The 17150-nt window shown below is 47.4% G+C and overlaps 1 protein-coding gene across 3 annotated transcripts; it reads left to right on the forward strand.

The window, feature by feature from the left end:
• Positions 1-54: 54 nt before the first annotated feature.
• Positions 55-17150, forward strand: AAMDC (adipogenesis associated Mth938 domain containing). Of its 3 annotated transcripts, none has more exons than XM_068139806.1 (5): positions 55-138; positions 8259-8409; positions 13637-13732; positions 14531-14578; positions 16250-17149. In XM_068139806.1, the coding sequence occupies exons 2-5, from the start codon at positions 8278-8280 to the stop codon at positions 16388-16390; spliced, it is 417 nt and encodes a 138-aa protein (XP_067995907.1). In that variant the 5' UTR covers positions 55-138; positions 8259-8277; the 3' UTR covers positions 16391-17149. The 3 variants fall into 3 exon arrangements, with proteins under 3 accessions (XP_067995907.1, XP_067995917.1, XP_067995925.1); XM_068139824.1 differs by lacking the exon at positions 55-138 and adding an exon at positions 6082-7150 and having other exon boundaries at positions 16250-17150; XM_068139816.1 differs by lacking the exon at positions 14531-14578 and having other exon boundaries at positions 57-138; positions 16250-17144.

Below are 17150 nucleotides of genomic sequence, written 5' to 3' on the forward strand. Positions count from 1 at the left end.
ATCGAAACTGGAAGGGGGCGGGTTCGACGCGGAGCGATGGCGAATGAGAAGGCAGAGAACCGTTCTCTCCGCACCCCAGCCTACGAGCGGGATAGGTGGAGCTTGCTCCCAGCAGAGCAGGGGCTGTGCGCGCGGCCGGTGAGTGCGGGCGCGTGACGGTTGTAATGGGTCTGTGGTGCGTGAGGGGGGGGAGCCAGGGCGGCTCGGCTGGGCTGCCGCGAAAGGGCTCCGTGTAGCGGGCCGCTTCCCGCCCAGTGTGGGAGAGACAGCGGCGTGAGGCGGTGGGGCCTTGGCTAGTGCCAGGCAGGGCCTGTTAGAAAGGGGCGGTTGAAGGGCTGTGCCTGGCTTCCAGGTTTCCGCCCCCGCCTGGCGTGTTCGCGGTTGTGTCCTCCCTTCTCGTTCACTACCTTGAAAGGAAGGTGTAGCCAGGTGGGGTTGGTTTCTTCTCCCATGTAACAAGTGATAGGATGAGAGGAAACCGCCTTAAGTTCTGCCATGGGATGTTTAGGTTGAATATGAGGATAAACTTCTTCACTGAAAGGGTTCTCAAGCAGTGGCACAGTCTGCCCAGGGAGGTGGTTGAATCACCGTCCCTGGAGGTGTTTAAAAGATGCAGAAACACGGTGGTGAGGGGCATGATTTAGGACCAGACTTTCAGCTAAGGGTTAGACTCGACCTTACAGGTCGTTTCCAGCAAAAAATATTCTATAATTCCCGCCCTGATTGTTTCTTTCTGTTCTCTGACCTTTCCTCCCTTTCCCCTCCCCCCCCCCCCCCCCCCAACTCCTGCCTTTGTCAAAGTTTTGTGCTCCCCCGGCCCCTTTCTTTTTGCAGCACTCATCCTCTATGACCTCTTCCAGTCAAAATCACAGAATGTTTGGTTTGGAAGGGACCTTAAAGGTCAACACAGGAAGAACATGGACCTGATGGAGAGGGTCCAGAGGAGGGCTCTGAAAATGGTCAGGGGGTTGGAGCACTCCTGCTACAAGGACAGGCTGAGGGAGCTGAGGATGTTCAGCCTGGAAAAGAAGAGGCTCTGGGGAGACCTAATAGTAGCCTTCCAGTACCTGAAGGGGTCCTACAGGAAGGGTGAGCCGCTAGTGTGCACTTGCAGCCCAGAAAGCCAATCACATCCTGGACTGCATCAAGAGAAGCATACCCAGCAGGTCGAGGGAGGTGATTCTTCTCCTTTGCTCTGCTCAGGTGAGACCCCACCTGGAGCCCCTATTACAAGGAGAATCTGGATGTGCTTGAACATGTCCAGAGAAGGGCCACGAGGATGATTGGAGGACTGGAGCACCTTTCTTATGAGGTCAGACTGAGAGAGGTGCGGCTGTTCAGTCTGGAAAAGAGAAGGCTCCAAGGAGACCTTCTTGTGGCCTTACGGTGTCTGAAGTGGGCTACAAGAAAGCTGGGGAGGGACTTTTTAGGGTGTTAGAGAGTGATAGGACTAGGGGGAATGGAACAAAAATTGAAGTGGGTAGATTCAGATTGGATGTTAAGAAGTAGTTCTTCCCCATGAGGGTGATGAGACACTGGAAGAGGTTGCCCATGGAGGTGGTAGAAGCCTGATCCCTGGAGGTTTTTAAGGCCAAACTGGATGTGGCCCTGAGCAACCTGATGTAGTGTGAGGTGTCCCTGGCCGTGGCAGGGGGGGTGGAACTAGATAATCCTTGAGGTCCCTTCCAACCCTGACAATTCTGATTTTAGGATTGGGAGAGACTGTTTACAAAGGCCTGGAGTGACGGGATGAGGGGCAATGGCTTCAAACTAGAGAAGGGTAGATTTAGATTGGATATCAGGATGAAGCTCTTCACTATGAGGGTGGTGGAACACTGGAAGAGGTTGTCCAGGGATGTGGTTGAAGCCCTTTCCCTGGAGATATTCAAGGTGAGTCTTGACAAGGCCCTGGGCAACCTGATCTGGTTGGGGATGTCCGTGCTGACTGCGGGGAGGCTGGACTAGATGACCTTTGGAGGTCCCTTCCAGCCTGGAGCATTCTATGATTTAGTTCCAAGCCCTCTGTTATGATCAGGGACACCTGTCACTAGACCAAGTTGCTCCATGACTTCTCCCAATAACTTACCTTCATCAGGCTCCCCAGGAAAATTAGACTGGGCTCCCAAAAAGTGCTTTCCTAGTTCTTAAACTTGACCTCTGTCCCCTCCCTACCCAGCTCATTCAAAGGTACTCTGTCCTTTCTACTTGCCTTTCTGCTGACTGCATTTGAATCCTGACTTTCTTCCCTGGCTGTTGTATCCCTTCTGAAACTCCATCGGCTTCATCCACCTTCATCCATTGACCTTGTTTCCAGGCATTACTGGAGAGCTACATTGTCTTCTGATACCTTACAGGACTTGTTCTGCCCATACCTTGATTTACTCTTTTACCTTTTATCCTCTTTGATCTCAGGTTGTGCCTTGGATTTTATGCAACATCCCTTCCTTCTGTGGTCTTTCAATAACATGCTCTCTGATGCTCTGCTTTTGTTCACCTTTTTTGTTCTATTTGTTGCTGTTTGAAACAGCTTTGACTCTCACAAAAGACAAGTGTGCAGACAGTTTTAAAATCCACCTGCTTGCTCAACTGCATTTCAATCTTAAGTTTATTCTGTTTTCTTGCCAGCTCTCTTTTCCTTCTGTCATACTTAGCCATTGTTTCATTTCTTTCTTTCAGTGCAGCCTCCTTGCATGAACTTGTATTTGCCTCCTTTTAAGCTCTTTGGCTTCCTTTATTTCCTGTGTTTTTACATTGTCATAACTTTGCTTATAGATTCCTGAACCATTACTCCTGCTTGTCTCTTTGTGTTTGGGCTATGATGATTTGAAGGAATTGCTATTTTAGGTCATACTTGTGAGTAATTTCATTCATGGTCTCTTTTAAGTGGTACCACATATTTTGGTACTGTACATTAGTTACAGTGAATAATTAAAACACCAACTCATTTGTTCAGGAAGCAAGATGGGGGGGAGCTGGAGCATCTTTCTGATGAGGAAAGGCTGAGAGACTCCAGGCTGTTTATCCTTGAGGAGACTTGAGAGGGAATCTTATCAATGCTTCTCAATATCTAAAGGCTGGGAGTCAAGAGGATGGAGCCAGTCTCTTTTCAGTGGTGCCCAGCGATAGGACAAGGGGCGGTGGGAATAAACTGGGAAACAAACAGTTCCATCTGAACATAAGGAAAAACTTCTGTCCTTTGAGGGTGTGGAGCCCTGAACCAGGCTGCCTAGAAAGGTTGTGGGGTATCCTTGGAGGGATTCCAAACCCCCCTGGACATTGTGAACCTGGACAACCTGCTCTGGGTGACCCTGCTTTAGCAAGGGACTAGGTGATTTTCAGAGATTGCTTCCAGCCTGCCACCTTACACCTTGCTGGTGATGATTGGGCCATGCCCTATATCAAGAATATTCAGAGTTTCTATTAAACAGTTCATTCTTACTCCAATTCAGGATATTTTTATTAATTCAACTGACCTGACCTTGCTGATACTCTCTGACATTATTATGGGAAATAGGTTTAGATTACAGATTTCTATTCATGCCTTTTTTGTCTTTGTTTCTATTTTTTCCCCCTGCTATTTACTTATTTGGGGGCTGTTTGACAGAAATACTCTGGACACCTTGCTCTTCCATTTGCAATTTGTGCCAATTTCACAGTATCACAGTATCACAGTATCACTTAGGTTGGAAAGGACCTCGAGGATCATCGAGTCCAACCTGACACCGCAGACCCCATGACTAGACCATGGCACCAAGTGCCACGTCCAATCTCCCCTTGAACGCCTCCAGGGTCGATGACTCAACCACCTCCCTGGGCAACCCGTTCCAATGCCGAATGACTCACTCGGTGAAGAACTTCCTCCTCACCTCGAGTCTGAACCTCCCCTGGCGCAGCTTGAGACTGTGTCCTCTTGTTCTGGTGCTGGTTGCCTGGGAGAAGAGGCCAACTCCCTCCTGGCTACAACCACCCCTCAGGTAGTTGTAGAGGGCAATGAGGTCACCCCTGAGCCTCCTCTTCTCTAGGCTAAACAATCCCAGCTCCCTCAGCCTCTCCTCATAGGGCTTGTGTTCAAGGCCTCTCCCCAGCCTTGTTGCCCTTCTCTGGACACGCTCAAGTGTCTCAATGTCCTTCTTAAACTGAGGAGCCCAGAACTGGACACAGTACTCAAGGTGCGGCCTAACCAGAGCAGAGTACAGGGGCACTATGACCTCCCTGCTCCTGCTGGCCACACTATTCCTAATGCAGGCCAGAATGCTATTGGCCCTCCTGGCCACCTGGGCACACTGCTGGCTCATATTCAGGTGGCTGTCGATCAGCACACCCAGGTCCCTCTCTGTCTGGGAGCTCTCCAGCCACTCCGACCCCAGCCTATAGCTCTGCATGGGATTGCCGTAGCCAAAGTGCAGCACTCGGCACTTGGACTTGTTGAAAGCCATCCCATTGGACTCTGCCCATCTTTCCAGTCGGTCGAGGTCCCTCTGCAGAGCCTTTCTACCCTCTAACTGACTAACATCTGCCCCTAACTTTGTGTCATCTGCAAACTTGCTGATGACTGACTCTACCCCTTCATCCAGATCATCAACGAATATGTTGAAGAGGACAGGGCCCAGCACTGATCCCTGGGGGACACCACTGGTGACTGGCCTCCAGCTGGATGCGGCACCGTTCACGACCACTCTCTGGGCCCGGCCCTCCAGCCAGTTCCTAACCCAGCACAGAGTGTAGTGGTCCAATCCACAGGCTGACAGCTTAGTCAGCAGTTTGCTGTGGGGGACGGTGTCAAAGGCCTTGCTGAAGTCCAGGTAGACCACATCCACAGGCCTCCCCACATCCACCAGGCGGGTCACCTGATCATAGAAAGAGATCAGGTTGGAGAGGCAGGATCTGCCCTTCCTGAATCCATGTTGGCTGGACCTGAGCCCTTGGCCATCCTTCAGGTGCGCAGTTATTGCTGTCAGGATAATCTGCTCCATCACTTTCCCTGGCACTGAGGTCAGGCTGACTGGCCTGGAGTTTCCAGGTTCCTCCATCCGACCCTTCTTGTGGATGGGGACCACGTTGGCCAGTTTCCAGTCATCTGGGACCTCACCAGTGAGCCAGGACTGGAGGAAAATGATGGAGAGTGGCCTAGCTAGCACATCCGCCAGCTCTCTCAGCACCCTAGGATGGATCCCATCTGGTCCCATGGACTTGTGGATATCCAAGTGGCTCAGCAGGTCCCGAACTAACTCCTCATGGATTTCCAGGGTATTACTCTGCTCCCCGACCCCAACGCCCAGCTCCGGAGACCACTCGTCCTGAACTCCTGCCTTGCTGTTAAACATTGAGGTAAAGAAGGTGTTCAGGACCTCAGCTTTATCCTCATCCTCAGTAACTGTGTTCCCCTCCAGGTCCACTAGGGAGTTCAGGTTCTTCCTGCCCTTCTTCTTATTGTTAATATATTTATAAAAATGCTTTTTATTATCTTTGACTGAGGTGGCCAGCTTCAGTTCCAGCTGGGCCTTAGCCTCCCTAATTTTATTCCTACATAATCTAACAGCTTCCTTGAACATACCTCGAGAAGCCTTCCCCTCCTTCCAAAGGTGATACAGCCTCCTCTTCCCCCTTAAATCCTCCAGGAGCTGCTTGCTCATCCAGGCTGGTCGCCTTCCCCGCCGGCTTGCCTTCCGGCACGTGGGAACCGCCAATTCCTGTGCCTTCAAGAGCTCCTGTTTGAAGTAGGTCCAACCCTCCTGAACCCCTTGGTTCATGAGGGCTGGTACCCAGGGGACTTTGCAGACAAGTTTTTTAAATAGGCTGAAGTTTGATGGCACATTCCCAGCCTTGTATTCCTGTTTGATTTGGGAAGTGAGATATTCCAAATAATTTTGTTGTTCATTCACCTCTCTCTTAAGATCCAGGTCTGATTCTGCCATTTTGTCTCAAAACCAGCACAGGCACAAATTATTTTTGCTCTTCAGAGCCAGGTTCTGGCTTGTTTATTCATCCTTCAGTCTTTGGTTGAGGAGTGCTTTCATTCTGTTGGGACTCCTGCTGCTTATTTTTTCTGCTATAATCTCTCTTCAAGCAGAATTTGGGAAAACATAGTGCTAGAACCTTCGTTGGAATTCCATTTCATTCTGGATGTGTAAAGAGAAAACCTGGAATCCATGGATCCAAGCAAGTTTGGCTCCCCTGTGGCTGCTCGCCTGGATTCCTGTTTGGCAGAGCACTTGTGCCACGGACTTTACAAAGGAGCGAGAAGGACGGAATTGCTCCCTTTTTCTGGGAAAGAAACACCTCTGGCAGACTTGCTCCTGTACTGGGTCCAAGTTGATGCAGCTTTTACTTCATGTGACATCTGATGCAAGACACTGAGATCTACTCCTGTCAATCCAAGAAGAGTGTGTTCTGTCTGGCCACGCTGTAGCATGTGCAAGAAAGGAAGGGAGGCTTCCAGTCCTCCTGGTAATACAAAGATTTCTCTTTTGTGAGGACTCTTTCTTCAATCTGCACCACCTATGACTGAGTTTATTTTATTTTGTAGTTTTTATTTTTCCTGGTGAACTTCAGAGTCATACAACAATAGAATTGCTGCTTGGAAGGGACCTCAGGGATCATCTGCTGAAACCAAACACACAGACAATCTCCCGGCACCCTGTCCAGCTGATTCTTAGAAGATCAATATAGAGTAAACTAGGTTGGAAGAGAGCTTCAAGATCATAGTGTCCAACCTATCATCCAACACCACCTAATCAACTAAACCAGAAGTGTCCACTGTTGGGGACTCCACCACTTTCCTGGGGAGGTTACTGGAGGGTGTCCTTTGTGAGAAATTTTCCTCCTGAGCACAGTCTCTCCAGGAGTAAACTTACACCCGTTACCCCTCATCTTTTCCATACAATACCTTATACCTCAAATGGTCACAGGTATCTCCATCTTTGAATACTGGCATATGGTGAGAACAAATAAAGGATGAGAAACTGTATCTGGAAGGATCTGGCACTTATGTTTCCAGGCAGGAGCAGAGCTCTTCTGGCCGCACAACCAAGCAATTTTCTTCATAATGTGGATTTCAGATGATCTTCCTTCTGAGCAGGAAGGGCAGAAGGGTGACTCTACCCTTGAGGCGCGTCAGTTGGCTACTGTGCTAGTCCATCACGTTTCCAGGGTATGACCAAGTGATTCCTTTCTTCTTGTCTGCTCCTGGAATCACACCAGCAGCGACAAGAAGGGCTGTGAAGAGGGCGTGAGCTTTCCTGGTGTTGGAAGGAAGCACTTTCTGAGGCAGAATCCCCTGCTGATGGCTGGCTGTGATTGTGACAGCAGATCTGAAAATTGCTGTGGTTAATACCAAAAACTGGTTGGCCTGTAGCAGTGCTGATGAGGTCTCAGCTGGAGCACTCTGTCTAGTTCTAGGCCACAAATGTCAAAGAAAGAAATGTACCAATTGTTGGCTGCCAAGGGAAAAAAATAAGAAGGAAATAAGCAGATTTAGAAAACATGACTGGAGGGAAGTGACGTTTAATCCAAAAGAAAGGCAAAAGACCAAGAGTTAAGTCCTCAGGAAAACAAAAGATGCTGGAAAAGATAAAGATTAAGCTGTTCTTGCCCACAACAGATAGGATTAGAGCTAAAGGATTGAAGTTGAAACAGTGAAGATTTGGGTCAAACATTGGAAAAGTTCCTATCTGGGTGTTTAACTCTCCTGAGACATTACACAAAGAGACTTGGCCACTGTAAGGGGTGACTGGGGAGAGAAGATTTGACTCCTTTATGTCTCAAAAGTTTTGTTTGCTATAGCAATATGGCAGTGCCATTGTTTTGTTCATGGCTTTTCTGGATTGGTTTGCTGGGGCTTTTTAACCTTACTAACCAGGTCAAATGAACCAAGCAGCCAAAGAAAGTGTGTCTCAGATATTTCAGGGAATTGTTATCATCTTCATTCTACATTTTAGGCAGTAGATTAAAACCCAGCTGCGAAAGGATATTCTGGGATGTGATCCTTGCTGATAGTTTTAAAAGTTGAGCACCCAATACTTGTGCAAATTGAGTATGGAAGATAATTTGCCCCAAATCCTGCACCAAATCCCCAAGAGGACTGGTCATTCAGCAGATCTGCTGATCTGCTGTTCAGTTCTGCTGTCACAACATCCCAAGGATAAAGTCTGTAGCAGCATTTCCTCCCCAGCTCCTCAGGGCAAGGACAGAATTCTCTGTTTTTATTAAGGTGCTGTGTATGTTAGGCTGCTGTTATATATGAAATATCCTTTTTCCAGACAGTGGTTCAACTTTGAGATGACTTCCCCTGAAATTGCTTCCCTTTCTTGGGGTCAGATGAAGGTGAAAGGCTGCTCTGCAACCTATAAGGACTGCAAAGTGTGGCCAGGAGGAAGCCGGACCTGGGATTGGCGAGAAACTGGGACTAATGTAAGTTCACTGTCCACAGAATCATAGAATGGTTTGGGTTGGAAGGGACCTCCAAAGGTCATCTAGTCCAACCCCCTGCCTGCAGTCAGCAGGGACATCCTCCACCAGATCAGGTTGTTCAGAGCCTTGTTGAGCCTGACCTTGAATATGTCCAGCTATGGGTTCTCAACTACCTGCCTGGGTAACCTGTTCCAGTGTTCCACCACCCTCATGGTAAAGAACTTATTTCTAACATCCAGTCTAAATCTCCTTTTCTCTAATTTCAAACCATTGTACCTTGCCATATGGGACTCTGAGAACAGTCCAGATAACAATTCTTGATGTTCCAGCCTGAATTCCACAAGCTGCCTTTTGCCTTCATCTAACACTTAAGACTTTTCCTGGGAAAAACAGAGCATTACATTTCAGAAGTGACTGTGGAGAGGTGAGAGGAGTGCAGGGACACAGGTGACAGGCTGCAGCAACTGCTGCCACCAGTCCTCACAGCTACCCTGACCAGACCACTCTCACACACCACAGAGCTCTCAAACACCATTCTGTGTTCGAGTAAGAGTGATTGTTGTAAGGTGCTGGTAACAACCTCTTGTCAGACAGTGTAAACAAAAGTTGTCTTGAGTGATAGGGGGAAAAAAATGATAGGAAGTGAAAAGAAATCAACAGTAAATGCCTGTGTGCTTGGAAGACAACAATGCATGAGATTTAGTTTATATCCTTTTCCTTGGGATCCCTTGTACTCATTTCAGAGGAAAAATATGGAGATACAATGCATATGCACCAGTTTCTCCTTGAAGAGCTTACAGACTGGCTAACTACACAGTGAATTCTCTTGGTAGCCACTCTGTCCCTTCATCCAGGTTATGGATGAAGTCCATAAATGCCCTTAGAGGAGTCCTCCAACTGAAACAAGAAAACAGGCTCTATGTTAAATTAAAATCAGAGGAGAGAAAAACAGTTGGATAATTTGGAGAGGGAGGTTTTCTGGCATCAGTTTTATAGGAAGTAAAAAATACCTGATGTAGGTCACTTGTGAAGCTCCTGCTTTGGATCAGTCCCCTCTGCAGCTATGAGGAGTTGGGTGACTTGCTTTAAAAAATGAAGACCAAAAAATAAATGTGAGAACAGAAGCAAGCTTTTCTAGACTGCATCTCCAGCTCTAGAAGAGCTGTAAGAAAGCTCATCTGAACTGGAGTAACTGGAAATAGTAGGATTCACTAGACAGATTTTCTGCATGCTGCTTTGCACTTGACTACAGCTGCTTTTTTTGAGCATGTTTTTCCAGCTGAAGTATGGCAAGGAAGTAGTGCTGGTCATGTCCCACATGCTATCTGGAAACAAATTGCTTCCATTTTTTCTTTGCTGTCAGACTGCTGTCTAGTACCCAATTCTTTCATTGGGAAAATCGTCTAACTGGCTCTGCAAGGTTCTGTAACCAAGCACTAATAGTTGTTGTGACCTTCACCCCTGGGGATGAAAGGCAGCCTCCCTGGCTGCCTGCCTTTCAGTGCCATCTGCTAATGGGAGAAAAGCAGTAGGAATCCTGAGAGGAAGGCCAGAGAATAAAACAGGCCAGAAATTCTGCTGCCCTTCCTCTTTGCCTTCAGCTGACAAATCAGCAAGGATACATTCCATGTTCCATGTTTCTTTTAGTGACAATATTTCCTACAAAGCTCCTGCATCACTGTGTCTTGTGTAAGCCAAGGAAAATCCTTTTGTTCTATGGCTGCAGCATCTCAGGAGTACTGATTGTATCACAGCAAACCTTCCCCAGCCATCTAAATACTGTAACTGCAGTGAAACCAGAGACCTTCTTTTTGTCTGCTTTCAAACCCCCAAGGGAAAGCATTGCCTATTCTGTCATAAACTTCTCCTTACGGAGACTGGGTCTGAAGAAGCTCTGTATTGTTCAAGTTACCTCTGCTTATCTAGAATAAACCAAACATTACAGATGGACTGAGGGGAGCACAGCTTTTGGCTCTGGCAGCCAAAAGGGACAACCATGGCCTAGGGTGCATGAAACACAGCATAGCAAGCTGGTTGAGGAGGGAGATTGTCCTAGTTGACACTGGTGCAGCCTCACCTCAAGTGCTAAGTGCAGTTTTGGATGCCTTAATACAAGAACATCAAACGGTTAGATAGTGTTCAGAGGAAGGACACCAGGGAGGTAATGAGGTCACCATCCCTGGAAGTGTTCAAGAAATGTGTGGCCATGACACTTCAGGATATGGTTTAATGGCCATGGTGGTGTTAGGTTGATGGTTGGACTCAATGATCTTAGAGGTCTTTTCCAACCACGACAATTCTATGATTCGAAGATGGTGAAAGGTCTCAAGGCCAAGACTTAAGAGGACTGACTGAGGTCCCTTAGTTTACAACTTCTTCAGGGGGTGCAGCAGAGGGAAAGGTGCTGATCTCTCTCTGGTGACCAGTGACAAGACACAAGGAAATGAAGTTGCAACAGGTGAAGTTCAGACTGGGCAGTGGGGAAAGGCTCTTAGGTTGTCAGTCACTGGTAGAGGCTCCCCAAGGGAGCAGTCACAGCACTAAGCCTGTCAGAGTTCAAGGAGCTTCTTGATGATAGTCATATGGCTTGGTTTTAGGAGGTACTGCAAGGAGCAGGAAGTTGGACTGTGATCCTTATGGATTCCATCCAACCTGCATCTGGGTAGGGGCAATCCCAAGCACTGATATAGGCTGGGCAGCGACTGGCTTGAGAGCAGCCCTGAAGAAAAGGACTTGGGGGTGCTGGTGGATGAGAATCTCAGCCTGAGCCACTAGTGTGCACTTGCAGCCCAGAAAGCAAATCACATCCTGGGCTGCATCAAGAGAAGCACAGCCAGCAGGTCAAGGGAGGCGAGTCTCCCCCTCTACTCCACTCTGGTGAGACCCCACCTGGAGTACTGCATCCAGTTCTGGAGCCCCTGTTTACAAGATAGATATGGATGTGCTGGAATGTGTCCAAAGAAGGGCCACCAGGGTGATCAGAGGGCTGGAGCTCCTCTGCTATGAAGACAGACTGAGACAATTGGGGTTGTTCAGTCCGAAGAAGAGAAGACTCTGAGGAAACCTTCCAGTGGCCTTCCAGTATCTGAAGGGGCCTACAAGAAAGCTGGGGAGGGACTTTTCAGGGTGTCAGGGAGTGATAGGACTGGGGGGAATGGAGCAAAACTAGAAATGAGTAGATTCAGAGTGGATGTTAGGAAGAAGTTCTTCCCCATGAGGGTAGTAAGACACTGGAACAGGTTGCCCAGGGAGATGGTAGAAACCTCATCCCTGGAGGTTTTTAAGGCCAGGCTGGATGTGGCTCTGAGCAACCTGATGTAGTGTGAAGTGCCCCTGCCCATGGCAGGTGGGCGTTGAACTAGATGATCCTTGAGGTCTCTTCCAACCCTTACAATTCTATGATTGTGTGACATAGTCTATGAACTTGGAAAACCATAAAGGTGAGCCATGTCTGTTGCTGGAATTCCAGATACCAGCCAGGCTAAAGCCTTTTTGGTGGGATAAGTTTAATCCACTCATTGGAAGTGGCACTCCACCATAGAAGGCTTCATGTGCAACTTCAGGAGCTCATGTGTTTGTTTCAGCTTGAAAAGTCTTGCTTGCTCTGTTGTGAAGCTGAGGCATTGCCAGGGCTGAGGAGGGAACTCCTAACATCTCATGGTAGACTGCAGCCTCCGCTGCTGAAGACTTGGGCAGAGGATAAAGGATAGGAGGGGGCCCAAGGACATCAAAGAGAAAAAGCTCACTAAGGAATGCACAGTAGAAGCCAAGTGTTAAGCTGGTGATTCGACCTTAATTTGTTGAAAGAATGTAACATTTTCTGGAAATATAACAAATAACATTCTCCAACAGTCTACTATGGAATTACCTGCTTCAGGTGAGAAGCTCATCATAGTCCTCTAAAAGAACTTAAGAATCCTACCCCAAAAAAATGGGGGGGGGGGGGGAGTAGTAGTTATGGTTAAATATGCACCAAGAAGAAACTAAACTCTGGCTATGGTTTGTCAGTGTCCTGCTCTTGACCGTATAAAGATAGCTGGAAATTGAATCCAGGAGGAAAATTAGTGTGACATAATAGTGTTTTTATATTGACATTATAGGTGTGTTTGAGGATTACAGAATTGTAGGGGTGGGAAGGGACCTGTAAGGATCCTCTAGACCAGCCCTGCTGCTAAAGCAGGGTCACCCATAGCAGGTTCCACAGGATCAAGTGCAGGCATGTTTGGAATCTCTCCAGAGGAGACTCCACAACCTCTCTATACAACCTGATCCAGTGCTCTGGCACCCTCACAGCAAAGATGTGGTTTTTTTTTATTCCTCATGTTCAGGTGGAACTTGCTGTGTTCCAGTTTGTGTGTGTTGCCCCTTGTCCTGTCACTGGGCAGCACTGGAAAAAGCCCAGCCCCATCCTCTTGCCCCTTGCCTTTTTACTTGTTGATCAACACAGAAAAGATCCCCTCTCAGTCTGGTCTTCTCCAGGCTAAACAGCCCCAAGTCTCTTAACCTTTCCTCCTCAGAAATATGCTCCAGTTCCCTCAGCATCCTTGTAGCCCTTGACACAAAGGAATCTTTATAGATTCATGTTTAAATCACACTAGTAGTAGATGGGTATACTAAAGAAGCCCAAGCAACACAGTGTTAAAACTCTTTCTCTGAAGAGTTCTGTTTCAAGAATTTCTTTCTAAAAGTTAAGGGTAGTGCAGAAATTGAAGCTGTGACCTGCAATGAAGCTAACCAATCTTTCAGTCCTCCTTGGTAAAGGAGATTTGCAAAGTCAACAGGCAAAGAATTTAATCACTTTAATAATTTGAGGAGCTGTTTGTCATTTAAGTGAGTAAACTTTGGCTTGCCACAGTCTCTATTACTGAAAGGTTTTGTTTCTTTGAAGACAAACAGCAATCTGCTGCAATGTATTGATTTCACTTCAGCCTTTTTGCTTAACAGCTATAAATATTAAACATTGTAGAAATGTGTTTTATTTTGAACTGTTTAATAAAGAGTGATAACACTGCCATCAATTGATTAACTCTCATCCTCCCTCTGCACATAAAATACCTCTTTAATTGCCAACGTTGGCTACTCTCTGTGTGCAGGGAAGATGATGTGTTACCTTTGGGTACAGCTAATTTACCTGCTGCTCTGTGGGCAGTTTCAGAGCAGCCAAAGGAAGCTTTCCTGGTTGTTGCTGTCAGTACACAGATTGTTCTTTTCCTCCTCTGACACTTAGCATTCTCCAGGAGTGCAGCCAGCTGACCTTGAAGAAGTTGTCAAGAAGGGTGTTAAAACCATGGTGATTGGTCGGGGCATGAGTGAGGCTTTGCAGGTAGGTTTTTGTTCTGTGAGAAACATAAACCAGAACTCTGTTTTTCTCTCTTTCTCATTTTGGGGGAAGGGAGGAAATCACAGAATGGTAGGGGTTGGGAGGGACCTCTGGAGATCAGAGTCCAACCCCATGGCCAAAGCACCCTGGGCACCCTAGGGAATGGAGATTCAGCCACCTCCTTGGGGAGTTTGTTCCAGTGTTTGGGAACCCTTTTGGTGAAGAGATTTCTTCTAGTGTCTGACCTGGGCCTCCCCTGGTGCAGCTTGTGGCCATTCCCTCTTGTCTTATAATGGTGGGGACAGTGGGGGGAACAAATCAGAGAGCAGCAAACACAGTGAACACAAGGGCAACCAGAGCCTGGACTGGGAAAGATGGGTTAGGGGAAGGACTCTTTACAAGGGCATATAGTGACAGGACAAGGGGCAATGGCTTTGAGCTGGAAGAGGGAAGATTTAGACTAGAGATTAGGAAGAAATTCTTTACAGTGAGGATGGTGAGAGGCTAGAAATAGTTGCCCATAGAGGCTGTGGATGCCCTCTCCCTAGAGGTGTTCAAGGCCAGGTTGCATGAGGCCTTGAGCAACCTGGTCTAGTGGGAGGTGTCTCTGCTCATGGCAGGGGGTTTGAACTGGATGATTTTTGAGGTCCCTTCCAACCCAAACCATTCTATGATTCACCTAGGGCAGGTCACACAGATGGGTCTTGAAAGTCTCCAGAGAAGGAGGCTCCACAACCACTCTGGGCAGCTTATTCCAGGCTCCCTCACTCTCACACTAAAACTGTTTTTCCTTATATTGAGGTGGAACCTCCTGTGTTCCAGTTTGAATCCTGTTACAGAACACCACTGGTAAGAGACTGGCCCATGCCTGACACCCACTCTTCAGATAGTTATTAACATCAATAAGATCTCCTCTCAGCCTTCCAGACTAAACAGCCCCAAGTCTCTCAGCCTTTCCTCATCAAACAGCCATTCCAGGCCCTTGATCATCCTCATAGCCTCCATTTGACACTTTCTATCCCTGTCTCTCTTGAACTGGGCAGCCCAGAACTGGTCACAACACTCCAGATGTGGTCTCATCAGAACAAAGTAGAAGAGGAGGAGAACCTCCCTTGACCTGCTGGCTATGCTCTTCTTAATGCACCCCAGGATACCATTGGTATTCTTGGCCACAAAGGCACATTGCTGTCCCATGGATAACTTAACTGTCCTCCAGGACTCTAATGTCCTTCTCTATGGAGCTGCTTTCCAGCATGTCAGTCCCTAACCTGTACTGATGCATTGTGTTATTCCTCCCCAGGTGCAGGACTCTACACTTATTCTTGTTGGACCTCATGAGGTTCACCTCTGCCCAGCTCCCTAGCCTGTCTAGGTCTAACTGAATGGCAGCACAGCCTTCTGCTATGTCAGCCACTTCTCCCAGTTCTCTGTCATCAGCAAACATCCCGAGGACAAACTCTATCACCTCATCCTGGTTGCTGACAGAGATGTTGAGTAAGACTGGACCCACTACTGGTGGGGAACACCATTGGCTACAGGTGTCCAACGGGACTCTGCACTGTTGATCACAGCCTTTTGAGGTCTGTTGTTTAGCCTCTTCTTCATCCATCTCACTGCCCACTCTAACCCACACTCCTGAGCTTGCCTATGAGAATGTTCAGGATGTTGAATCAGCACCAGTGAGCTCCTGCCAGGAGTCCTCTTCCTGAAAGAAACCTCATTTGAGCTCCTCTGTATTGGTGTCAGTGTTGAGCAGTCAACAGGTCTATGTTTTGATAAAGGAGCCTTTTAAACCAGGAGAAACTTTACAGTGTGGTTAGTCTCTCCCAGAACAGGTTATGAATCTAGCCTGCTGTAAATACTTTGGTAATCAGGCATTTTTTGAAGCCTGGGTTTGGCAGGGTGTCATTCCAGTAGATAAATGGCTACAGAAAGCTCAGCAGTGCTGAGTGTGGCCAGCAGGTCAAGGAAGGTTCTCTTCCCCCTCTGCCCTGGTGAGACCCACCTCTGGAGTGCACCTCTGGGGACAGTCTTTTTTCAGTGGTGGCCAGTGGCAGGACAAGGGGTAATAAGCAGAAACCTGAGGATACAAAGTTCCATCTAAACATGAGGAGGAACTTTAAGGGTGCCAGAGCACTGGAACAGGCTGCTGAGATACGTGGTGGTGTCTCCACCTCTGGAGACTTTCAAAACCTGCCTGGGTGTGTTCCTGTGTGACCTTCTTTAGGTGAATCTACCTTGACAGGGGATTTGGACTAGGTGATCTCCTGAGGTCCCTTCCAACCCCTACCATCCCATGATTTCTGTGAGCTTTATTTGAGGTGAGGTGAGTGACACCTTGTTTAGATGTAGTTACCTTTAGCTCCAGCTCTGTTTATCTCTGTAAGAAAGGGCTGCATTTAGCACTGTGTTAAGAGATGGGAGGGCTGTACAGAAGTAGCTTTACTGAAGAGAATAAAATGTAAATCAATCACAGAAATACCTAATCCTCCTCCTTCTCATTCCCTTTTCTCTTCTGAGGTTCCACCATCCACTGTGGACTACCTGAAGAAGAATGGGATTGATGTGTTGGTCTTGCAAACGGAGAAGGCTGTGGAAGAGTACAATGCCCTGGCTGCTCAGGGAGTCAAAGTAGGAGGAGTCTTCCACTCGACCTGCTGAAGCCTCACCGCTCATTTTGCCTCCTTCGGCTGCGGTGTCCACTGACTCAAATTACAGCCAGCACAGCAGGGGCTGAGGTGCCAAGGCATTTGTGCACTGACAATCTAAAATGTGAGGGCAGTTTAGGAGTTCAGGGTTTAAACAAGTTGAGTGCTTACAAAGAGGGGCTGCTAATGAGGTCATTTAATTACAGGGCTGTTTCCATACGTGTCAGAGATTGAGCTGATCTTCCTCTGAAGGCTGTCCCTACTCTGCTTGCTTAACTTTTCACTTGTTGGCTAAATCAAAGCTCTAGGTTTTGACAACTTTTACCATGAAATGGCCTGAAATTACATTAGTGACTGTTGGAATGCAGCCATGAGATAACTGATGAGTACCACAAAGTGGTACATACAAAGTAATCTTCCACTGTAGATACAAGTTTCAAATGAAGGAAATGAAAAAGTGAAACCAGAACATAGAACTTTGCCTCCTGCTGGTGACTCCAGTCAGGATTTGGGGTCCTCCTTTTAAACTGGAGTGATTGTAAACCTGGCTCCCTTGGAATTTGGGTCCTTTTTGAACTTTCAGTCCTTTTGAATTTTAAATTGAACCTGGGAGAAGGAAATATAAAAGAAATTCTACAGGGAATAAACATAAAATCTGTGCCTTAAAGAATTTTCCTTGGGAGGAATGGAGTTGTGCAATGGATGTCTATTGATGTGTTTTGAGGATTGAGTTGTGCAATACATGTCTATTCAAAAGTCTCTTGTATGCCTTA

This window comes from Melanerpes formicivorus, unplaced genomic scaffold, assembly GCF_026170545.1.
Source record: "Melanerpes formicivorus ecotype bairdi unplaced genomic scaffold, bMelFor1.0.p_v2 SCAF_1, whole genome shotgun sequence".
Taxonomy (NCBI): domain Eukaryota; kingdom Metazoa; phylum Chordata; class Aves; order Piciformes; family Picidae; genus Melanerpes; species Melanerpes formicivorus.